A 25,514-nucleotide genomic window follows, 5' to 3' on the forward strand; every position below is an offset into this window, starting at 1 on the left:
AATGGAGGATACTGGTCTACTCACAGGGGGCTTAGTTAGCAAGCTGTGTTTTGTCTGTTATGTTCCAGGTGGCCGCTTGTATTGATTACGACGATATCAATAACGCGAGGGACTGCTTCTGAGAGAATTAAGCAGCGGTGGTAGGTACGTGCATGTCGAGCTGTCTTCGTCGTAGAATGTGAACTTCTGAACTTACGATGCTAATATGTAGAGGGCGATGCTAGCCCTTTCAGGGTGCAGTCTATTTCCTGACAAAACATCATTGACTTGACAAATGGTAGTTTCACTTTTATTGTTGTCTGTGTAATTCAACCCGAATAGTCATTTCAAACGATGCTTTTTGGAATAATTTTATATACCTGTGATGTAAGAACTCAAGCTACCGCTGTGCAAGTTTGCAAAGAGGACACTATACGAATTCGCTGGATAGTGTATACTAGCATTGGTTGAAATTGTAATACGGAGCATAGTCTCAACCCATGTCGGTGTTAACGTGAACTAAGGTTAGGTTAGTTAACGAAAGCCTTCTCGAATCTGTTGCCTGTCACTTTGGAATTAAGGTTTAGTCACACAGTTCACTTTCAGTACTATGTCCTAGTTTGCAGTGTTGCGGACGTCACCAGAGCTAAATCGGACACCAGTGCTATGCTATCATAGTGGCTAATGCTAACATTAAGTGCCGTTACATGAATCGTTTCCTGTTTGTTTAGCAAGTTTGTAAATGAGCAAATATTTGTTTCGTGGACTTCATCTGCGAGTCCGAATTAAAGAGACGGATAAATGGCCGCAGGTTTTTCGGGGGCGGTCACAGTACTTAACAGGCTAGCTTGTTCCACGTTAATGCAATGCTGAAACTTACAAGTGTGCAAGTGCGAACAGACAACAAGGACATTTAAGGACAATTTCGCATTAAATAAGGTTATGTTTTCTGTGCAAGACCGTGGGAGCGTTTTAATTCAATGGTAAACGTTTACGTGGTGTGCGCCCACTACAGGACGTATTGAGTACTGAGGCGCTGTGACGGTCTTGACGGTGTTGTGGCAAAAACTGATTGCTCATATTTAAACTGCTATAAGTAACTTGTTGGGCTATAATATGGTAAACATATGTCAAATGCATCCCTTATGGATGACATAAAGTCATCTTGAGCCACAAACAACATTCGTGTAACAAGGTAGAAGCCGCAATCAGTTTTTGGCAGTGACTTTTATATAACCTTTATTTATGCAGTTAAAAAATGTCATTAACATTAAAAATGTCTTTTGTAAGAGTAAGCTGGCCAACAGCACAGCAGAAATTCCAGCAAATATTACAATAGTTCTGTAAAAATATTTTAAGTGGGGATAAAGGACCGGATTGGTTATAATGTAAGTACAATAACACAGAATTGTAAAGATACTTGAAAAACAGATAATTTTTTAAATTCTATATGTAACCCCTTTGTAAACCCTGTTCACCGAAGTCTGTTTACGAACGTACATAAAGATATTACACATAAAAAATACACAGAAACATTGGAAATCACTTTTTGGCAGGCAATCACTTTTTGGCACAACAACTGAAACTACTAGTATTTATAACACTATATTTTGACGGCGGCTTACTGCAGCGTAAAGATTTAGTTGAGTTGCACTATGAATAATATCAATAAAATCATAAATATAAATCAAATACTGTGCATAAGTCTTGAGCCACTACTTGTTTCTATATATTTCGCTTCCAAGGAGCCAGACTTATCATTTTTAAAATTGGTCTCAAGCAATAATTTCTGACTGTTTTTTGAAGGTCTTTCATAGTTTTTCTTTAGACATTGGCTGCTTTTTCACTTATTTTCAGTCCAGTTCTTTTACCTGCACATTTTCAGAGGGTTTGATTTGTTAAGTAAGTAATTTGTTCCAATAGAGCTCGACAGACCACGTGACTTTCGCGCATTGCGTTGTAGATACGTGTGGCAGCAAAATCAAAACACTGCATTAAGCGCTAGCATTTCCAGCACCGGTAATCATTAATTCTGCGGTTTTAATCCCTACTTACATTTTATTTGCCCCAAAAACAGTTATGTACAAAATGAAGGAGAACACGGCAGGTCCGTACAAAGACAGACTTGACGAAAAGGGCAAAAAAACCAAAAAAGTACGAGGAAAAAAATCAAAGGAGTGAAAGGGTTTCCAATAGAAATAAAACAAGTGTTTCATAATTCATTCAATTTATTGTCTTTGTTTATAACTGGCATCATTGTTTCATTCTATTATAGAATCCTACAGGAAGGAGGCAAAACTGTATTCCATTGTGCTTTATTAGCTACTTCAGTGAGAAACAAATCAACATACTGTAAAACAGTTATTCATCACTTGATTGCTTCAATACAAGGTTCAAGGTAACTTTGAACCTTGAACCTTGAACCACTTGATTGCTTCAATACAACGCTTGGGCACATATGTGCAGGACTTTTCGTGGCTGTTTTGATTTCGCGCTCCCTTTTAACCGATCAAATCTCGCTGTGGTAGCAGCTTTAAACTTTGTATGACCCATGTTGATAGAAGGTGCCCAGTTTGGATTGCATTTCAGCATTTTGTAGGCTGGTTTTCCTACAAAGCAACAGCAAACAAAGCAGCACAGCGCAGCGAATTCAATTCAAATCAATATAAGACTTATTTGTAACCTACATCAACAATTATGTTATGATAAATTATGTAATAACTACAACAAAAGACTCACCTTTGTGGAAATGCTTGGAGCAGACTAACATGTAAGCTGTAGTGTTCTGGAACGTTATATTTTGTCTTCGAATCACTGCAATCCAGGCCATCAGTCGGCTCTTTGTTACTTCGGAAACACGGCTTGAACAATTTTTCTTCCACGGCGGAATCCGATAAAAACCGATCTTTTTACCCGTCGGCTTCCTGTGGCTGTCATGGGACCGGGTATTGCAGTTAATAATGCAACAGCTTCTTGCCATTCTTTGTGCTTCTTTTTATCACTGTGTGACTGTTTTCTTGTGAAAGCCTGCGTGCACTAGTACCACTTGCCACTCGTACCTACAATCCTTTGCGGTTTTGACGTCAAATTTTCGAGCTCTATTTGTTTTGGTGAATCCATAAAAAAGCCTAAATGTAGCACAGATTGACATATATATTACAGTATTTTCACACCAACAAGCTTACTTATATCTATGTTATATCTACGTATATCTTAGTGTGGTCTATAGTGTGTATGAACACTGGAGGACTGAAGAAGTGGCAGACCCAAAAGAAAAAAAAAACAAACAATCTACACAGATGAACACTATCTCAAAAGTCATATCCCTTAAGTAGATCCATCTATTGTTCACTGAAGCCTTATCAGAAATGGTCTCAATGAACAATGGCTGTGAAGAAGCCATTCTTAAGGAAGAGGAATGGGGAGGAAAGGCTGAGGTATGCCAGACTAGCCAAGAACTGGTCTGAAAATCAGTGTCAACAGGTTTTATCGAGTAGAAATTGTTTTTTGAAAGTTTTAGCTCAAATCATCATCAAAAAAAACATAGAAGTGCTTGTGTGACTGGGTGAATGAGACAAGTTGTGTAAAGCACTGAGTGCTCAGAGTAGAAAAGCGCTATATAAGAACCAGCCCAAGGCTGAGTCACAAGAGAATAACAATGAAGACATTATATAAATATAAAGAAATTATAAGAAGACTTGGCTAAGAGAGTTCAGGCTGTGTTGATGGATAAAGGTGGTCAAATATTGACTGTCAGACTCTTTTTGCCTTCTACTGTATTTCCATGTATGTTTGCAGATCTTTCTCATTTTCCTAGCAAAAAAATATTATATAAAAGCTGTGGCTCAAGACGTTTGCACAGTACCTTACTTTACATTGAAAAAAATAAAATTATTTGTTTACTCTTTATGTGTGAAGAGCGACATGTAAGTTCCACTTAAATGTGTTTCGTTTTGCATGCCACAAAATACTTTGACCATTTACATTTGCAGGCGCTGCCATCAAGTTTTGGAAATGGCTTCGGACGCTTCCAAAGGGATTATGACTTTTTATCCCACTGCTGAGGAATTCAAGGATTTCAGGCGCTATGTTGCATATATGGAGTCGAAGGGAGCACATAAAGCAGGCCTGGCTAAAGTAAGTGCTAACACAACATATGCTAACACTTGGGCCATTATTTGATATTTTTATCTAGCCATTTTCAAAGCTTCACTGTCTAATGTCTTCTTCCAAGATTGTCCCACCAAAAGAATGGAAGCCCAGACATTCTTATGACGACATAGATGACTTGGTGATACCTGCACCCATTCAGCAGGTTGTGACAGGTGTGTCAGGTCTCTTCACGCAGTACAACATACAGAGGAGATCCATGACGGTGAGAGAGTTTCGCAGGGTTGCCAACAGCAACAGGTGAGAAGCGCAAAATTAAAGAGGTTGAAGATTTTTATTTTCTGATGTGTCTTGAGTACTAATACTAACATATTCAATATTTTCATGCTTTAAATCTGTGTACGGGGTCAATGTTAATAAACTGTTTTTTTTTTCTTTTTCTTCTTTTACAGGTACTGTAGTCCACATTATGATAACTTTGAGGAGCTGGAAAGGAAGTACTGGAAGAACGTGACCTTTAATGCTCCTTTATATGGGGCAGATGTTAATGGAACATTGTATGATCCAGTGAGTTAGCATTATTTCACCCGGCACACAAGCTGATGACATCACTGATCATACTGTACTGACTGATTCTGTTTCTGAGTCTCATTTTAAAAAAATATCTTGTTTCCTTTCTGTTTACTGGTAGGATGTCAGGGAGTGGAATATTTGCCATCTGGACACCATTTTGGATACTGTGGAGCGTGACAACGGCATCACTATTGAGGGTGTTAATACACCCTACTTGTATTTTGGCATGTGGAAGACCACCTTTCCATGGCACACAGAGGACATGGACCTCTACAGTATCAATTATTTGCACTTTGGAGAACCTAAATCATGGTAAAGATGCATGCTAGTTAGTTAATTGATTTACAACTGTAATTTGTTTTATCTAATGGTAACTTGCACATAGTGTTGTTTTTGTTGTTGTTGTTCTGTTAAATAGTGGTTTCTCATGTCTGCTTGAAACTTGGGGGTTGCGGGTTGGGCATGAGTGCTGTTTCATGCGTGGCTGCTGAGGCCTTTGATGGTTTTCATTTACATTAGACAGTTTTGTCTCTCAAGGTGTTAAAGAAGAGGCAGAAAAAGCAGTTAACTGTTATGTGTGTACACAGTGTTAAAACGAAAGAAAGCATTCAACTTAACTTGTGCATAGAAACCAGGCTGAAAAGATCTAGGGCAGATGGATACATGCACAAAGTAATTTTCAGCATTTGACTGTCTGCAGGTATTGTATTCCTCCAGAGCACGGGAAAAGATTTGAGCGTCTGGCTCAAGGTAGGTGGCCAGTAGGATATTTTCTGTAGATATGTGTTATATAGCTATACAATGAATACATCACAGTCATGGATTCTTGTACTGTAATATTTCATATTTCACAAGAGATTTGATCTCTTTCCTTCTAGGCTTCTTTCCCAATAGCGCTCAGAATTGTGATGCCTTTCTAAGGCACAAGATGACACTGATCTCTCCTTTTGTACTAAAGAAATACAGCATTCCATTCGAAAGGGTAACTTTTTTGTAACAATTTATTGTATTTTTAGCCACGACACAGGCTAAATGCAAGAACTGCACTTGCTTATTGTTTTATTATCTGTTCATTAGATTACTCAGGAGGCTGGGGAGTTCATGATCACTTTCCCCTATTCCTATCATGCTGGTTTCAACCACGGCTTCAACTGTGCAGAGTCCACCAACTTTGCTACAGAGAGATGGATTGAATATGGCAAGCAGGCAGTTTTGGTGAGGAGAGTCATTCAGTGTCGGAGAACCAATTTGATTCTTATCTTAGTGGAAAGAAATACGTTTTATTATTACTTAAAAGAGAGTCTGTGTATGCATTTTTCCCTTTTAGTGCTCATGCCGTAGAGACATGGTGAAGATTTCCATGGATGTCTTTGTGAAAAAATACCAGCCAGATCGCTACGAACAGTGGCTGGAAGGCCGAGACCTGGTGCCCATTGACCATTCACGACCCACCCCAGAAGCTAAGGAGTTCTTGGATGAGTCATTTAATGACATCACCAGCAGCAGTGAGACTAGCTCCATCAAGAGCTGTGGGGAGGACGGACAGTGGAAGAGGTGGGCCATTTACTGTACAAATGAATCTCCTCGTGAAAATGAACTTTTCCTCTATGAAGACAACGAGCATCAAATTGACATTATAGGTGTATCTACTAACAATCTTGGACGAGTTTTGGTCTCAGTGACTCGTCATGTTGATAGCTTGAGAACAATGCGACATAGAATTTTGAAATTGATACCATGTGACCTCTGACCTTTGGGTTCAAACTCGTCATGTGATAGCTTGAGAACAATGCGACATAGAATTTTGAAATTGATACCATGTGACCTCTGACCTTTGGGTTCAAACTCGTCATGTGATAGCTTGAGAACAATGCGACATAGAATTTTGAAATTGATACCATGGCTGTAGCTATGGGGGGGCTTAGGGGTACCAGTGGCTGCTGCCAGTATTTTTACACGTGGTTTCACTTTATCTCATTGTATGTCATAACTTTACTCTTGTCCACGGCTGGCTATAAGAGTACAAGCAAGAGTGGTTCATAGACTGGTTCTAATACATACTTTGTACACTGCCTCTGTTTGGCAACAGTGCACACTGTAGGAAGATGGGCAGTCGCTGGAGTTGAGCTGACAGCGGGGGTGCCACCTATTGTGGGACCATAAAACCAGCTTTAGCAGAATATTAAGATATTTAGTTCCTTTCCCCTTTTGTAACAGTAGCAATTAAGTACTTCACAAGTGTGCTTTATTAGCAAATTTACCTTAAGGTATCAAAAGTATTCATTCTGCATGTTCTTCACATGTGTTTTACTGTTACATATGGTGTTCATGGGTTAATCTCACTGATGTAATAATAGGTATCTTGTTTTTTACAACATATGTTTAGAATATGTCTTCACATTACTTCAAATTAAATGGTAGAAAAACATTGATGAAACTGGGCAAATCTGATATAGTATTCACAAATCCCACATCTGTTTTGTTGAATCTCAGCACTAAACAAAGAATAGAGACCAAAAGACACCGGGTGTGTCTGGAAGTGCCCGAAGAAGTTGTGCCTCAGGTTGAAGATGAAGACGATGAAGAGCAGTATGGAAAGCGTCCTAGACTCAGTCTTATACCTCCACGGGCTGTGGCACAAGATGGCAAAAGAAATAAAGGTATTAATACCGTCTCACTGATTCCTGTATGGCAACCAAGAGTCCAATAACAATTACTGCTTGATGGTGGAGTTAAACAGTGTAGCAAAACTTATTTTCTGTTTCATTTAATTTACAGGCCCACCAAAGTTGGTTGTCACTCCAACCAAGCTCACGCTAATGGATCCATTTCACAGGGGCCTGTCCCAAAGTAAGGGTGACAGTGGCTGCCCTCCTCATTATACCAAGACTCGTGCACCTGCAATCTCATCTCAGTCCAGGTCCAGAAACGGGCATCTCTCAGTCTCAGCAGCCTCTATGTGGACAGAAGTTGGAACTCAGCCTGCCCGCAAAATGGGTGTTGCCAGTCTGCTATTCCACAGGACTCTGAGTCCTAAAGATATTCTTCAGGTGCAGAGCTACAGTCAAGAGACGCAGCGGCAACCCACCACACAGCTACATGTGCACAGCTATGCCAGAGAGCACCAGGCCCGCCATCTCCAGCACAAAACCTTAACGCCGGTTCCATCTTCATCTCAGGTGCCGCACTGTGAGCAAATGAAGGCACGGCCTCAATTTGAAATCACTATGACCAAAGTAGCACAGAATGAACAAGAAGCACAAAACATTGTGGTGACGGAGAAAGAAGAACATGAACCCAAAACGTCCGTGCCTGTCGAAGCTCTGGCTGAAGTCAAGAAGCCTCAAGTTGAGCCCATAAGCAAGCCTGCTTCCCCGCTGGTTCACACACAGCCACAAGATGTGAACAAAGTGGAAACTGAGGCTCCCAAGAGTAACAAGAGAAAGGTTTGACTTTGTTTTTATATTTCTTTATTATGAAAATTACAAAAATTGTGTTTTTATAATAGACAAATACATTAAAGATGTAATGGGAGAAAGATGTCAGTTGTTATATTTGTTCATTTGGTCAGTGTTGTGTTGTATGCATGTTTGAACACGGGCCACAGTGCATGCATTGTTATCTTTGTCTAGGTACCAGCAGGCTGGCCAAAGCAGCTTTTAATCACATCTTTGCTCTCTAGTACTGACGCCTGTTCCTAGAAAGCAGATGTGACAACTCAAAACATGAGTTTCCCTCTGAGTAGACTAACCCCAGCATGAGAAATGATGATTCATGGATTAGTGCAGATCCTCCCTCAGATTATATTAAACTGACAGGCAAAAATCTGCGCTATGGCTGATTTATTTCAATTAATTTATTTTTCTTCCTCTTCAGGCCTTCTCTGCTTGTTCACTCATATAAGAACACAGACATGTATCTTCACTGTAGCACTGTATATAGTCATATGGCAAAAACGGCTGTTCATAAACGCCAAACAAACTAATAATAAAAACATATTTATTAGTGCTGTCAATAGATTTAAAAAAATTAACTAATTAATCTCACATTTTTCTATAATTAATCGCAGTTAGTTGATCGCTAGCCTGGTTGCAATTACATTTTTTGCAACTTCATATTTAAGTTTGTAACTGACATTTATGCAATATAATGAAGTAAATGGCGAATAAATACAAATAATGTATTCAAAGAGAGTTTGAATAGTTTTCTTCAATCTTTTAGCACAGGTTCTCTCCTGTGAAATACAACTTTTTAAAAAACCTATATACTAATTGGTAAGTGTACACTAACATATAATATATATTAGTTCTGTCAAACAATTACAATGTTTAATCAGATTCATCATAGGGTTACTGTGGATTAATCATGATTAAATATCATCCATTTTCATTCTATATTAATCGCATTTCATTTTGCATGAGCAAACAGACTCGAGGAAAAAAGGGAAAATATATGCACTTAAAATGTTTATTGAACATCTTGAACATTTATGTTCACAAAAACCTTTGTAAACCTTGAACGAGGATAAGACAGAAGTTATATTTTTTGATAATCGCACCCCACTGGAACAACTAACTGATGCCTTAGGGCCCCTTGCCAGCCATCTCTCGCTCACTGTTATAAACCTTGGTGTTTTCTTGCACAGCTTTTTTTAAACTTGAGAAACAGATCTCCTCTGTGGTAAAAAAACAGTTTCTACCAGCTGCGTCAGATATCTAAAGCAAAGCCATAACTCCCTTTGAAGGACCTTGAAAAGCTCATTCACGCTCTTATCACTTCCAAATTAGACTTCTGTAATTCCCTGTACTCGGACCTCCCATCTTCCTCTATTCACTGGCTCCAGTTAGTTCAAAACGCAGCTGTGCGTCTCTTAACTGGTACTAGAAATTATGCCCACATCACACCGGTTTTAGCCAACCTACATTGGCTCCTTGTTGAATATCGTATCAATTTCAAAATTCTCTTGCTTACCTTTACAATTTTAAACAATTTGGCTCCCAGCTATCTATGCAAACTCCTCCATTTGTATATCCCTAATAAGACACTTAGATCTTCCAATCAAAAGCTCCTGATGCAACCGAGGTCTCGTCAGAAGTCCAGAGGTGATCGGGCCTTTGCTGTCGTAGCTCCCAGATTCTGGAATAGCCTCCCTCCTTTTATTCGTTCCTCCGAGTCATCCAGTCTTTTAAATTGCGTCTTAAAACGTATTATTTTAATCTGGCTTTTGATTCAAGCTAGTTATGTTTTGGCTTTTTTGTTTGTTTTACCCATATTGTTCATATTGTTTCTTTTAACTGTTTCTTTTTATTCTTTCTTATGCTATTGCTCTGACTAACTGTGAAGCACTTTAGTCAACTTTGTTGTATTATTATGTGCTATAGAAATACATTTTGATTTGATTTGAAACATTTATCCACTCTGTCACTCTTGGTGAGGCACTTCAAGTCCTTGAAACGAGGAACTAAAGCTATGTAAAGCGCGTGTTCTTAACGATATTAATACATATGCATATGCATTTTGTTGCAATCCACTTGGCAATTATGTCAGTTAATATTTCTGAGGTAGACTTACTGAGTCCCCGATGCTCCGTGAGTGGTTTGTCGCAAGCTGGGTGACGCACTACCCAAAGTCCTACCAGCATCCCCGACTAACGTATGCTTCATCAAACTGCCCGAATTGCGTTGACAGAAACATTTCAGGGATTTTGAGTTATTCTGCACTCCAGATGCGTTAATTGCGTTAAAAAAAACTTTAATCGCGGATTAATTTGCGTTAACGCGTTAATTTTGACAGCACTAATATTTATTGTTTTTCTTATTTGCAAGTAATTAATTACAGGCACTATTAGCTTGATGAACACTTATTTACAGATGTGGCTAACAGGACATTTTAACTACCCCAGAGTGTCACTGCATGAAAAATTGTTGAGCAAAATGTATTTAATAAAAAAAAGCAGCAATGTAAATGTGCAAGTTATGTCAATAGCGTACACGTAACACAGGCATGCTGTTGCAGTTTGTTTTGAGATGAGTTAAATATAATTTGTCAGGATCTGAGTGTTGTAAAATAACTCAGAAAAGCTCTCCAGATGTTGGTAATCCTGATTGTAGTGGAAATTGGGTCTAGCTTGATCACCAGATGATGCATGCAATGCAATGTTACGATATTGTTTAGATTTATTTAATAGCAGTTTTGGTAAAAATTAATTTTTATTACATGAACAAAAGTTAGCTAGCGGAAGGGCACACATCTTTAACTCTAAGACATTCATGCAGATTGATTAACAAATTTAGGAAGTGATGGGGAACGGGCGTATATTTGTAGGCTAACAAACTAACATCCAAAAAGGGAATTGTCTCACCGTGCGATGAACAATCTTAGGTTTCACTAAAAGCGCTTGCTTTGGTAATACGCATGTGAGTGTCCAAACTAAAACAGCCACAGGACTGTCTGGTTGCTCTGTACTGGTGCATCTTTCTGTGTATGATGTTTGCACACTAATCTCTATTAACATCATAGTCTTTTTATAATCTCTCTCGTTGGCGTGTTGAATTTTAATAGCCATTATTCTAAAATCTGAGATGTTCAATGTAATTCATGCTGTTTAAACTACAGAATATCCAATCCCCCCTCGTGGATAATGGCATTGTCATCCTGAAAGACACCATTCCTGTCATGAAACCAGTGCGCGATGAGCTGAAGGTGATTCCTCAGATTCATCATGTAAGTATTTAATACCTGAGACCAGAAGCTTAAAGGCACGGTTGGATCAGATTTTTATCTGGAAAAGTGTGCATATCAGTACAGAGCTTCCATTATGCCTGATTGTAGGTAGACCTCACTGCAAATTAATTTTGTATGTGTTTATTACAACATGCATTATGTGTCCTTTAGTTATGTCTTGCTATGCACTTCTTTCTACAGCAGGTGTCAGACGAGCAGTCGTACTGCAAGCCTGTCAAGAACCAGCAGGAAGCACAGCTGTGTAAGCTGCCTCGTCATCATCCTCTGTTCAGGGAGGCACACAGTGATGATGGTACGTAGTATTTTAGATCCTCTGTGTAATTGTGTGGTGTGTAGTTCGCCAGATTACCAAGTACTGTGTTTACCACAATGATTTTATGTCTTGTTTTAGGCTTAAATTTTTTTTCCATATCTTTTTCTTGCTATATCTGCTAATAAATGAACTCAAGTTTTGTAAATTTCTAAGACTAAGGTGGTTAATGTTTTTGTTTTATCACTTCACCTTGTCTTCCTAAAACATAATGGATTCACCATCTCCTTCCTTCATTTATGCCACACCTGTTATCCATAGATTTATATGTAGATGTGCAGGTCATCCAAGAGGAGAAAGAGGAGTGGGCAAAGCCACTAACCCAGTTATGGCAGTGTCTGCCATTTAGCCCTGCTGCAGAGAGGGAATATAACAAACGCATGGGCCAACAGGCTCCCTACTGCTCTATCTGCCTGCTCTTCTACACTCACCATCAGGTAGGAACTAAGGGCCTAAATTAACAAAACCATGTGTAGTCTATGTAGGTGTGGTTAGTTTTACAAGTGGTTCACAAAAGTTCTTGTTTTCTAAACACAGACACACTCAGTTCATTTAAATGTCAAGGAGGAAAAAAGACATGTTTTTTTGCTGTTAGGTATTGTCACAGTTAGCAGTGAACTGTGTGTCGCAAACATTAGTAAATCGGTTTGTCTTGTATTCATCTATATTATATCCTTGCTTCTGTTGTAGAAAGAGCAACTATGCATTTGCAAATAATATAATGTGTTAGATATATTAATATACCTCTTTAAATAAAGATTGCAATAAATATGCTGCATGTTTCCTACAGTTACCATAGTACTGGATTAATCAGAATTTGAGGAGAACAATGATGCTAACAAACCTCTAAACTTTTTCTCTTTTAAGTCTGAATCCAATACTGGGAGTTCTAGTGTGACACTGGTGAACCGTCCAGGGAGCCAACAGTGGTCTAAACCACTGATCCCTGAAATGTGTTTTAACACCCAGTCCAGTAAGATTACTGACAGCGGGGAGGGGCAGCTGTCTAACCCTAATGTAGCTGAGGATGGTACCAGCCGCCTGGTGAGCTGCACTCAGTGCTGCGTACGTGTACATACAAGTAAGCCTATTTTCTCTGATGCATCTATTAAAATAGTTAGAAGAAGGCTGAGGGATTATTAAATTAAATCGTAATTACATTTAGTACATCCAGACCTGTTTGTTTTTCTTTCGGAAACTAGCACTCAGCTGCTTTTTTTCTTAAGCTACTTTAATAAACCATAATTCAGGCACATCAAAGATGAATACATAAACACCCCTTTGACGCTTAAAACGATTCAGCCAGTTCCTCTAGCAGCTGCTGCACAAAGTCTCAAGTGAATGGTTTTGCTGAATGACGTGCTAGAGTTATTTGCTTCACAGAGAACATAAATGGGGAGTAATGAAAGTGGAAAATTTGCTGCAAACAGTAGCCCTCAGTTTGGTTTTTTAAATACCTTCTGCACTGCTAACAGTTGATGGTTTAAAAATATTATACTTAGAAAAGCAAAATAAGAATAAGCAAAAAGTTGATTTTAGCATCTCTGCCCTTTTAAGCTTTGAAATGTCTGAGTTTGTTTATTTCTGGTTTTGTTTTAGGTTGCTATGGCATTTCCAGGGATGATGCAGAGCTAGATGAATGGCTGTGTGCCCGCTGTGAGGCTGACGCCATCACTGAGGTTAGTTAATGAAGGCATGTCCTTCGTTTTTTTTTAAATAAGTCTTTAGCCCTGCTTAGTTGTAAACTTGTATCTAAATGAATAATTTAGTACATGTATTTAGTCTAAATGGCATCACATCCATTAGTGTTAGCTTGTGTATGTTGATTATGTTACAGTAAAATCAAGTGTTTAGCAGTGTAGCCTGCTGCTTGGAAAGGCTCATAAATGGAAGCAGCTTACCACTGGAATCTTAATGGGCCCCATTTGTGTCACTCTTTCATAGCGGTTCTGTTGTCTGCTAAAAGAAACGGAGGAATGTCTGTTAAAACACACAAAAAACATGTGTGTATGTCTTTAATTAAGTGTTAAATGTAAAGTAAAATTAGATGAGGTAAGATGTAAACAAAGCTACTGTATTACAGGCCAAGAATAAATTTGTGCTGAGCCACATTCACCATATAGGATGGTAACACACACTGTGGGGCCATTGGCATTGAAATATCAGTTTCTGTGGTTGCATTGAAACCAATACATGTACTCCTTACTTAAAATATATAAACATGGGGTGGTTATACCCACACAAAAAGTACCTGAAACAAAAAATCGGAAGGTAACATAAAAGGATTACCAGTAAAGACATGCTGTGTTCACGGCTACCTTCCTCAGAGGAATGAATCATTGGTACTGTTCCCCAATAACTAGAATTTCAGAACTTGTATAACAGATAAACTTCAATTGTGAATTTAATTGACTGAAGTTGAAATGATTTGCAGCTCCGACTGCAAAAAATCTCTTGGCAATTTTTGTGAGTGTGAAGATACTTTTTTTTTTTTTTTTTTTTTAAACAAAGGTGTCTGCATATGTGCACATGCCAGCTCTTTCTCTCTGTCAAAACATTGTACTACTACTGATAATAATAATAATAATAATAATAATAATAATAATAATAACGACAACATATTTCATGATACAGAATAAGGCATAACTGTTCACGTCAGCACTACAGAATTGGCTTGTTGTTTTTTGGGGGGTAAACAGAACTGAGAGCCGCATCATTAAAACTTGGCTCTGTATGACGTCGCTTCCTCTCTGCAGAGATAGCGTTAGTGGCCCCTTCCTCTTGGTGGACATGTATTTTTTTTCCACCTTTTGTTTTAAAAGATTATCTGAAAATTTCCTTTGCTCTCAGCATTCCCATCAGCTCAAAACAATAGGGAACTATTCTGGGAATGTCTCCTGAAGATAGTCTAAATCCCTCTGACCACTAGTGGGCAGTGCTCCACTGTACACTTCATTAAGCCTGAGACGATGTTATGTAGTTTTGTGTTTATGTGTTTTTTACTTGTGGAAGTTTTCGGTCTTATCTAACTTGATGTCATGGTTTAAGTAGACTAAAAAGGTTTTTTTTGTTTTTTTTTGGTAGGTTTACTTAAAATGTTATTGCTACAGATTTCCTTGTTCTGTTTTTAGCGAATTTTAGGGCTTTAATCAGGATTCAGGGTGTCCACATTAAGCTGTTACTTCCCCATGATTCACAGATCTTGTGTCAGTGCTTTTCTGGTTTATATCTTGTATAAAGGTTTCTAAAAAAAAGGTGTATAGAAAGTGTATAGAAAGCTATTAAAAATAGCTTGCAATAATTTTTATATTTATTCACAGAAAAGTAAATATTAACAAGATAATAAAATGTGAATATTACTGCCTAGCATAGCTTTAAATGGCTTTAAGAGACTTGATACATTCAAGTCTTTTTGTCCAAATTTTTAGAAGCAAAATAAACAGAATTTTTTTTCCTGCATGTGATTCTTTCATGAATGTTGTGCAGCTTTTTGTTTATTGGCGACACTCAGCGGTTTATTTACTTGAAACATGCAGAAGTGGTTTTTCGTGTTCCAGCACATGTCTGTTGGGTTTGTAGGACAAACAAATGATCAGACAAGATTAAGCTTCATATGATTGATTTTTTTTTTTTTTTCATGCAAATCTTTTACATAATTGTGGTTTTCCTCCAGTGTAGACTAAGAACAACATACTGTCCTAATCAAAACATTCAGTTTGGTGTAATAAGAGAAATGAATCATATACTACAGCTAAAAATATATGATGCATGTTTCTTTTTGCAGGACTGCTGCCTGTGTTCCCTGAGAGGAGGAGCTTTACAGAGAGCCAACAATGACAAGTAAGAAGTACTGAAATAAACAAGTGATGATATTCTAAGCACAACTTTGTCATTTACACACAGTAATGTTGAGGTTGAAACTGGGGCTCTGCCTCCACCTTTGTTCACTTGTTTGAAGTTGTAAGAACTTCAGTCAGGAAAACATTTCCCTGCTTCTTGGATTCAGTCAATCACGCTCAGTCGTGACATTATGTCATAAAATTGTTGTCATTCTCTTTGACTGCTGTAATTTTTGCTTCCTTTAACCTCTTACCTCTGAAATCATCTCATCCATTAGACCTTTAAACTACCGTATTTCCCGGACTACAAAGCGCACCTGAATATTAGCCGCACAAGCTAAAATCAGGGGAAAATCCTGTTTTGTACATACATTAGCCGCACCTGACTAAAGGCCGCAGGTGTTTCAATGTTGACTCATCATATGTAAGAGAATATGCACAAAGGGAATTGTCAGGAAAGAGATGGCTGTTTGGAGACACACCCCTTTTATTAATATTTTGAAAAACAAGTTATGGGTACATATTTGCACATGTAGTACATAACAGTAACCTACAGCACACCAGAACAATAGGTTCAGCCTACCTTTTAGGCTCAGGTGCAGTGACACAGCTTTAACAAGAAGAAAAGTCAGTCATTCACCATCTTTCTCTTCTTCCTGCGCACTAAAACCACCAAAGTCCTCTTCTCCAGTGTCGGATACGAACAGGCTCAGGATGGCTTCGTCATCCACTCTCCGCTTCTCTCCTTCGTTGTCACTTTCAAAACCAAAGAAATCCTCGTTGTCAGTGTCAGAGTCGAACACCCTCAGAAGGGCCGTGGCGGTGTCCTCCTCTCCATCAGGCAGCAGTCCAGCCCTTCGAAATCCGTTGGTGATCGTGGATGTTTTCACACTTTTCCACGCTGTCAGAATCCACCGGTGGAGTTGGGCATAACTTGCTTTTCGCAAGTTTATCGCCGCTCATCATCCACGCCTCCCGCTGAACGCGTAGCGCTACTTTGAAGTTTGTTTTTCGCGCTACTTCGTACGGCACTACGTTGCCTGGCGGACGGACACGTGACCAACATACCACTCTTGAACCCCGATCCTTCCGCCAGGCAACGTAGTGCCGTACAACAGCAGAACAAACAAAACAAATCCTCTTACGATATGACAACAATCATGGACAATCCATAGAAAAGCCGCACCTGACTAAAAGCCGCAGGGTTCAAAGCTGGTGCAAAAAGTAGCGGCTTATAGCCCGACAATTACGGTAATCAAATTTTTCAAATTCATATGTGTGTTGTGCAAACAAACAAACATCTGTGGTTACCCAAATAGAAAAGATTGACTATCTTGACTATATTGACTACATGCATTTTCACACGCACCCGAGTCCAGGAGCTGTACTGAATTTATGTTGAGAGCGCCTGAAGGCAAAATCCTTTAGCCCAGATGATGTTAGTCACACCCTGTTTGAGAGTAGAGCGTTCTCAGTGTGCTGAAGTTCAAATAGCAGATTTTCCTCACACTGTCAAAGTGATATCATTCAAAAGTCATCTTGAGTTCAGCCCAACTGGAGAAACTAGTTTATCTTTAGATTTTTGAAAATACATGATTTAATTTTTTTTACAGTTTCATTCATTTATTTAGTATTGAATATGTGTAGACAATAACATGTATCCCTAAGGCTTTGTCTACACTAATCCGGATAAAGTTGAAAACGGCGTTTTCGTCTAAAAACGCTCCGCGTCCACACTATCGTTTTCAATCGTTTCAGAACAGTTTTTCATCCACTGAAACGCCTGAAAACACTTTTCTGCGCATGTGTGAATCGTGAGACAATTCGACCTGCATAATTTCTGTCTGCTGTTTATTTACTCTCCGGCTCTTTGAAACATCACGGCAAAAGGAAAAGCACCGAGTTTTTTAAATGGATTAACAATGAGGAGTTCTTGCTGCATGTAACACAAAAGTACAAAGTTGCAAAAGCGAGTGAGAATTAAAGAATTTGTAGAAACGCTATCTGGAGCATGTACAAACTGATATTAATCTTTAATAGGGCTGTCAAAATTGAGCGCAAACAAAACAACTGCTGTATAATGCCCTCTGGGTGTAACATACTCTTTCTGTGAAATCCAATTCATGTTGCCTTTCACACAGGTGGGTTCATGTGTTGTGTGCCATAACTGTGCTGGAAGCTCGCTTTGTCAACATCACTGAGCGGAGCCCCGTTGACCTCTCTGCCATCCCACTGCCACGTTTCAGACTGGTAAGTCAGTACAGCTGTGTACTGTAGGGTTACACATGAGTGCGGTGACCCACACAAGGCCACGCGTTTTGTAGATTTGGGGATATTCCTGTGAATGTGGAATGCATCTGCCATGGAATGCAAATGACACAGTAAGGTGTGTGTGTGTGTGTGTGTGTGTGTGTGTGTGTGTGTGTGTGTGTGTGTGTGTGTGTGTGTGTGTGTGTGTTTTCCACTTCCGAGCACAAGGGCACTTGGGATGTCATGAGTTCACACATCACTTCTGTTTAACTACTGTGGTGCCTGATGTACTGTCACCTAGAGCTGGGCGATATATCGAGTTTTTAAAACATATCGATATATTTTTATACGAGATATAAGATGTGACAATATCCTTTATATCGATATAGTCTATGTTACGTTATAATTATAGTTGTGGAGCCGCAAGTTTGCCTCTCTTTCGTCCACTTTTGTCTCTACGCAACGTTACTCCGCCTCGCCTTCACTGAAGACAACTCCCCCTCCTCCCCCATCGCTTCACGTGCAGGCAGCGACAAGACGGACACGGCAAATCTCCGTTAACGAGTTACTGCGCATCGCCCCATGCGTGGGGCTGGACGGCGTCAACGTGTTAACGAGCTAAACATGCTAATGAGCTAACCGCGCTAACCCTAAAATCCTTTCATTCTCTCAAAAGTTGATAGCGCGCCTTATGTATGAATTCTGGTTGTGCTTGATGGCCGCGAACCGATTTTATGTGGTACACGGCGCTCAGCAATCTGTCAAAAATGTTTGAGTACGACTTTGGTAAGCTGCATCGCTTGATAGATTGTCGGCGCATTACGGCTACCGAGGAGCTTCGCGGAGTGATACGTACTGTGCATCAACGTAATATTACCGTATTGTGTGTGTATAAGGACCATAAATGGCACCTGTAAGAGACGTGGTTATGAAGCGGATTTCAAACTCCAGGCTGTCAGTCACACAGTAAAACTTGGGAACAGAGCAGCTGTGAAATCTGTCTGTCTTTGTTATTACGCTCAGCGTCTTTTAGTTTACATTTTGACTGCACAATTGTGAGCTCTTTGTTTAGCACAAAAACAACCTTGTTTTCTTTTATTTATGGAGCATTATTATTTAATGAATGCTCATAATTTAATTTTGAGTAATTTTTCATGTACATCTGTGCTGTATGTTAATAAAAGTGCCTGTGTGACATCTGGGACACAGCTTTGACTAAGAACTCTCTTTTTGTTCTTACTTTATGGCTTAAAAAAAAATATCGAGATATATATCTTATATCTCCATCCAGCTAAAATATATCGAGATATGAATTTTGGGTCATATCGCCCAGCCCTACTGTCACCACAGTTTTACTTCTTGTTTTTGTATGTTCTAAAAATAAAGAAAAAGTACCGCTTAACTGTGTAATGGCACGCACACACACACACACACTTTTTTTTTAGCTTCCTGTCAGCTCACCGAAGTAAATTTCAAATTAATGTAAAAGGATTGCACTATCCTTATCTTGTAGTTTGTTTGAGATCTAAGCATTCTGAAGGAAACAATGCAGGAATTCAGTTACGACAGTTGGCCTTGTTGGCATTGTTACGCGTCTGTAACACAAAGGAACCTTTGTCAAAGGATCTACTTTTACGTGTGTTTAAATAAGATATATGATGTCACTAAATTGTCAACAGGAAGCTGTGTAATTTCCTCCAGCATGTCTGCATCTCAGTTTGTGTGCCTTTTATAATTCATTTCTGACTTCCTTCCTCTCATCCTCCCTGCTTGGCTTAGACGATTTCTTTTCTCCTTCTTTGCTTCTCATGTTTTTCCTTTTCCTAGCCTCCCACTTACAATATGAAACACTTAATTTCACCCCCTTATTTCACTCTTTTGTCTTTGTTTCTCCCGTAGAAATGTGTGTACTGCAGGAAACGGATAAAGAGAGAAGTGAAAGGCTGCTGTGTTCAGTGCTCCCATGGGCGTTGCTCCACGGCATTTCACCCCACATGTGCTCAGGCAGCTGGTGTCCTCATGCACCCAGATGACTGGCCATTTATTGTCTTCATCACTTGCCACAGGCATAGAGCACCAGCCATACCTGAGGTAATCGTGGAGAGTCCCAGTCCGGCCAGTAATAATTTCTGAAGACACTGTCCTGTGAAGATGTGTTTAAGGTGTAAAACAGATTACCAGTGAAAGGAAACGACAAACAAATTTGCCTTTTTCTCAGCATGAGCTTACACTGCTTTTTCTGTGAATTTTGTCTTAAAATTGTTTCAGAGAAACGTTTTCAGTTCCTCACTGTAAAGAAGTGTTAGTTCCACATTATCAGCAAGCTTTAAAATGACCCTGAATAGCTGTCTGGGACTTTGATTTAAAGAGCAATTAAGTTTGATGTGCAGGTTAATGAATACTGTTAAATTAATTATTTTTTTCATGCGCTTCCAGCTGAATGTATAGAGATACTGGGTCATAATAAGAACATAATGCCATCCCATGGTCTCCTTACACCTTCAACACATCTTTTTTTCCGTCTCATCCCTGTGATACATTCTAAGTTCAGGTGTAAAGTTGCAGTCTAGCAACATGTCTAAACATCGTACTGTTAGAGACACTTACTCATCACATCCTAAATCACACATCAGATTTGTTGCTGAATTGAAGAAAAATATGTACTAGGCAGTTGGAAGCTAAGCTGCTAATTTGCAGTGGTGTTTACAGTTTACAGTGATGTGCTGTGTTGGACTGGTGCAGGTGAAGCTGTGGTCATGTTTGGTTTCATTAAGGGTAGCAGACGTCAATATAAATTCAAGGTTATGATTTCGTTTAGCTTCACACATTAAATTCTACCTTTTGTACTAGCTTCATAATGTTTAGAGGGTTGGAAATCAGCCATATAGCCCTCTGCCTGTATCTTGTGGAATTCAGTTTGCTAGATCCACAAAAGAGTGGTAAATATCAGAGTAGGCGCACAGGTCAGCTGATCACAGCCTGTACACAAAGAAAATTCAGCCAGAGTGCTCAATAGAAATGATGAAATGACTTCTTTAATGTAACTCTTTGCCCCACGCTGCACCGCTGCTTAAGTGGTTCAGTCTCCAGCTCATTGTGTCCATATACCCATTAAAATAGTTGATGTTGTTTACACTACTGTTGGGAACTGTGGCATGAGTTGTGTAGCATTTAAAATTCCTCTCTTTTTTTTTTCTTTTTTTTTGGTTTATGTTATCAGTTGATGAAGTGTCTTTGCAACAAGATGCTTTTATAAAGTGAGGACTGTCTTGCCTCCCGTTGTAGCTTCCAGCACAAGCTTAGTCAGCTGTGCAGCACCATAACAGCTGGAAGCTACCACAGGGATTTCTGCTTTTGCACGTTGAAGCTTTGATTCACTAACTGGAGAAGAATAACACAATAAACCTGCTCTGACAGTCTCCATGGTATTGTTGTGACTACCAGTTTGTGTTGGTTCTCATGTGTAGTGTTCATATCTTTTTTTGAACAATGGGGCAGGGATAGTGTTTAAACATTGCTGTAACCTGCTAATCCATTTCTCTGAGTTATCTTTATTGCACTACAGCCACCGTCTTACCCTTTATCTTGGGACTATGGGAAAAATTTTACTTTAAAGTAATAACATTTGATTAACACTCAGTATGTTTGTCTTCCACAGCGCAGCAAAGCTGCCATGCAGGAACTGGTAGTGGGCCAAAAGGTGATCTGTAAATACAAGAATGGCCGTTACTACCAGAGCGAATTGCTGGAGCTAACCACGGCTACGTTTTATGAAGTGGTGTTTGACGACGGCTCATTCAGCGACAACCTCTTCCCTGAGGATATTGAGGTTAATAAACCTCTCAGATAGCTAAAGCTGATCTCAAATTTTCCATTTCTAAATGCCCTCCCTTTTCAGATGGCCTGAGGTCAATATTTGTTTAAATGTGTTTGTAGAACCGGGACTGCGTCCGCCTCGGCCCACCTGCCAAAGGTGACGCTGTTCAAGTTCGATGGACAGATGGGTTGATATATGGAGCCAAGTTTGTAGCTTCCCACTCCATCCCCATGTACCTGGTAAACATGCATTTATCCCTCTGATCCTCATCAGCTTCAACTCTGTTTGATTAGACTCCATCAACACATAAAATGCTGGGTTAGGATGATTGTAAAGTCTTGGTTGTCTGGTTTAAAAATTAACATTTTGTCATGTTAAACAGATGGTTGCTAACCAGTTTTGTAATACTTTACAGCTGTGTACTGTAGGGTTACACATGAGTGCGGTGACCCACACAAGGCCACGCGTTTTGTAGATTTGGGGATATTCCTGTGAATGTGGAATGCATCTGCCATGGAATGCAAATGACACAGTAAGGTGTGTGTGTGTGTGTGTGTGTGTGTGTGTGTGTGTGTGTGTGTGTGTGTGTGTGTGTGTGTGTGTGTGTGTGTGTGTAGGTGGAATTTGAGGATGGCTCGCAAATCTCTGTCAAGCGGGAAGACATCTACACTCTAGATGAGGATCTGCCTAAACGGGTCAAGTCAAGGATGGTGAGCTAAAAGTCTCAATGCTTTATGTTATGTGGAAATAAATATGACACCAGTTGTTGGGGATGCTGTGTAAAATGTAACTAAAAACAGTGGAATGAATAACTTAAACTCATATTTTATTTACAATAGAGCATAGAAAGCACACACGCCCAAGCCTCAACTCTCGCGGCCTGGTACTAAACGACTCATGGACCAGTATGGCCCGGGGGTTGGGAACCGCTTATCTACGGTACATAATACCAACAGATTCAGGGAATCTGGAGAAATGGTCTTCAGACCTTTTCCCAATTTCCAGGAGAAAAGGTTCAAAATCAGTATTGGATGCCTGGGATCTTCAGACCGTCAGGCAGCACTGCATTAAAATCACTCCATGGGCTCAGGAAAACTTCCAGAAATCACTGTCTGTGAACACTGTTGACCGTGCCATCCACAAATGCAGGTTATAGCAAAAGAAGCCATCATCACTGCTCTCTTCTCTGAGCCAGAGCTCATTTAAAATTGGCTGACACATACTGGGAAACAGTTCTGTGGTTAAAATTTGAAATTCTTTTTGGAAAACATGAACATTACACCCTCCAGACTGAAGAGGAGCTTATAATCAGCACTCCGCTGGTATGGGAGGTGCATAAGTGCACGTGGAATTGACAGTTTGCATATTTGGAAAGGTAGCGTGACAACTGAAAGGTATTACAGGTGTTAGAGCAACAAGTGCCCCATCCAGATGACACCTTTTCAGGGAAGACTTTGTATGTTTCCACTAAACAATGCAAATCCACGTACTGCAGCTATTGCAACAGCGTGGTTTCATACATAAAGAATCTGGCCTTCACCAACTGAAAACATTGAGTATCATGAAGTGAAAAGTTCAACAAAGAGCCGAGACTGTTGAGCAACTAGAATCCTTTGTCAGACAAGAACAGGACAGCAGTCAGTTCTCAAAGTGTAGACCGTTGGTAATTTATGAGGGGACGATTAATCTTTAACTATTTATCTGTTCTGTTATGAGTAATAACGTGTTTATGAGCTTTGCAGAACTTTGCAGTCTGCTTTTATTACCTCTCAGCTCTAAAAGGCTAATAGGGTATTGTCATCACCCTGCTTGGTGGATGACATGGACACCAAACTTTGTGAACACGATAGCTTGAGAATGAGGTGACGTAGGATTTTCAAATTGGTCCCATAGGTGCATCTACTTTGAAGGCTGCAGGGTGGGACTGGTGACCGTATTCTTTTTTACTTCTTTTCTTCACAGCTAGCCAACTTTGTTGTGCAATTGCAGCTGTATGTTTGCATCACAACTGTAGAACTAAGCAGTAACTTTTGTATCTCCTTTTCGGTTTTCAGTCGGTGGCATCAGACATGCGTTTCGAGCTCTTCGCGCAAAACGATGTCAAGCAGAACACCAAAAGGCAGCGGGTCATCAATTCTCGATATAGAGAGGACTACATTGAGCCGGTCATCTATCGAGCCATCATGGAGTGACATCCTTTTCTTTCTGAGGGTACTGCTTAAAGGATTGACCGCCCCTCCTGCTCTTCCACGGCCTGTCAGGCTCCATATTTATAAACTACGGCTGGGACTTTAACTGACTCTTGTGTGCTTTGAATAATATTCATCGACATTCATGTCCCATTGCAGTCTGGAGATTGTTTGCTTTCCCCCATTTCATCGTTTTTTTCTTTCCTTCAGGAAGAAGCCATTCATGAATTAAATGTGAAAAAGATTTGATATTTTCTTTGTTCTCTGCCACCCTGATTAGCAACTGTTGACTAAAAAACTACATGTTCTACAGCAGAAACATATTTCTCATTTAAATCACAATTCACTGATTCAGACTGATGTTTTCACAATTTTTGCCATACAGAAACTTGTTGATGGAGGTTTTCTCAACTCTGTTTTCTCCACTGATGCAGACACACTGTAGCCGTTGACTGTTGACAGTTTGAGTTATGAAGAATTGTGTCAAATCATAAACCCCAAAGAACTAAAATTCTCTGTCACCGTTTTAACAACGGTTGATCTTGTTGCTTATTGCGTTACATTTTGTGGTTGAGAAATACGTATACGAGTATGTAGTTCACCCATACATAGTTGTCATTGTGCATCTACTGTGAAGACAGAGGACGTTTGACATGTTTTACAGGCCCAAGCCTTACACTTCAGAGGGCCTACAATACCTTGGTTTATTATAATTATTGTAATTAATGTTATTACTATACTTTTATTTATGCAAGTGCATCAAGTTTGAAAACAAAGCTATTTTTGTCATGTCCTTTTCACAGTCTGTAGAAAACCTCAGATGTATTTATATTTATTATATTGACTGGTTTTCAGACATGCTGTTTAAACTGAGGCTCGCGTTTGCTCTGCAGTGAATTCGGGAGGTAAAGATTATTATTGCTAAAGTTGTTCAAATAGCTTATTGTTATCTTCTTTCTGAGCATTTTTTTTGGTGTTTTTTATTTTATTTTTTTATTTTCGTTTTGTTTTCGACTTATTGCCTCAACCAAGTGGAGTTTTTGTGTTTCTGATAAATGCTAGCTTTAGAGATTGTAGTTTCAGATGATAGTTCAATCCCTGATGACAACAAACTCCACGACAGCTCATTTTTGGATTTAAGTGAGTCTGCTTTCATTTGCAGTTCCTTGAACCTGCTTTAAAACAGACTTGTGCAGAGAATTACGAACCTCTGTAGGATGACCTTTGCAGATACTTTTTAGCTATGATCTTGGCTACTGTTGGGTTTCCTTTGGGTCTGTCTCCACAGCAGCATTAAGTCTGTGCACTCTTTGTAAACACCAACTGTTTGAGTAAAGTTTTGAATACTTAAAATACCCTTGTGTAATTTATTTTCTCTACAAAATCCTGGCATGTACTAGCATGTAGCAACTATAAATCAAACTTTTCTTTCTTTAAAGGAAAACAGAAAATCATTACATGAATAAGTCTGCTCTGCTTGGCTTGCCCACTCCTGCTGTCAGATAGTGGTAATAGCTGTATTCAAAATGCAAAATATATGTATACATCTCTGTAAGTTAAATCATATCACATGTTAGAAAAATTTAACAACCGGTACCAGCACTGGGGTAAATATATGTACAGATAGATAATTCTATTTGCATATATCTTCTCGGACAACATAAATAATCACACTATAGTTAACAATAAGCTGTGAGTTGACC

The 25,514-nt window shown here is 39.3% G+C and overlaps 1 protein-coding gene across 3 annotated transcripts; it reads left to right on the forward strand.

Annotated features, from left to right (window-relative positions):
* On the forward strand, window positions 1–25,152 carry LOC146613658 (lysine-specific demethylase 4A-like). 3 transcript variants are annotated; one of them, XM_085377133.1, is made up of 23 exons: window positions 1–144; window positions 3,972–4,116; window positions 4,214–4,389; window positions 4,542–4,656; window positions 4,781–4,974; window positions 5,363–5,412; window positions 5,541–5,644; window positions 5,740–5,877; window positions 5,990–6,216; window positions 7,156–7,322; window positions 7,441–8,108; window positions 11,278–11,385; window positions 11,587–11,698; window positions 11,978–12,153; window positions 12,584–12,797; window positions 13,316–13,395; window positions 15,501–15,556; window positions 17,697–17,805; window positions 19,705–19,896; window positions 21,464–21,634; window positions 21,742–21,861; window positions 22,240–22,332; window positions 23,677–25,152. In XM_085377133.1, the coding sequence occupies exons 2-23, from the start codon at window positions 3,994–3,996 to the stop codon at window positions 23,812–23,814; spliced, it is 3,531 nt and encodes a 1,176-aa protein (XP_085233259.1). In that variant the 5' UTR covers window positions 1–144; window positions 3,972–3,993; the 3' UTR covers window positions 23,815–25,152. The 3 variants fall into 3 exon arrangements, with proteins under 3 accessions (XP_085233259.1, XP_085233261.1, XP_085233260.1); XM_085377135.1 differs by having other exon boundaries at window positions 11,590–11,698; XM_085377134.1 differs by having other exon boundaries at window positions 1–140.
* The last annotated feature ends 362 nt before the right edge of the window (window positions 25,153–25,514 follow it).

The sequence above is a fragment of the Diplotaxodon limnothrissa genome, linkage group LG18 (genome assembly GCF_057381915.1).
Source record: "Diplotaxodon limnothrissa isolate DT_005_m linkage group LG18, D_limnothrissa_male_GT1.1, whole genome shotgun sequence".
NCBI lineage: Eukaryota > Metazoa > Chordata > Actinopteri > Cichliformes > Cichlidae > Diplotaxodon > Diplotaxodon limnothrissa.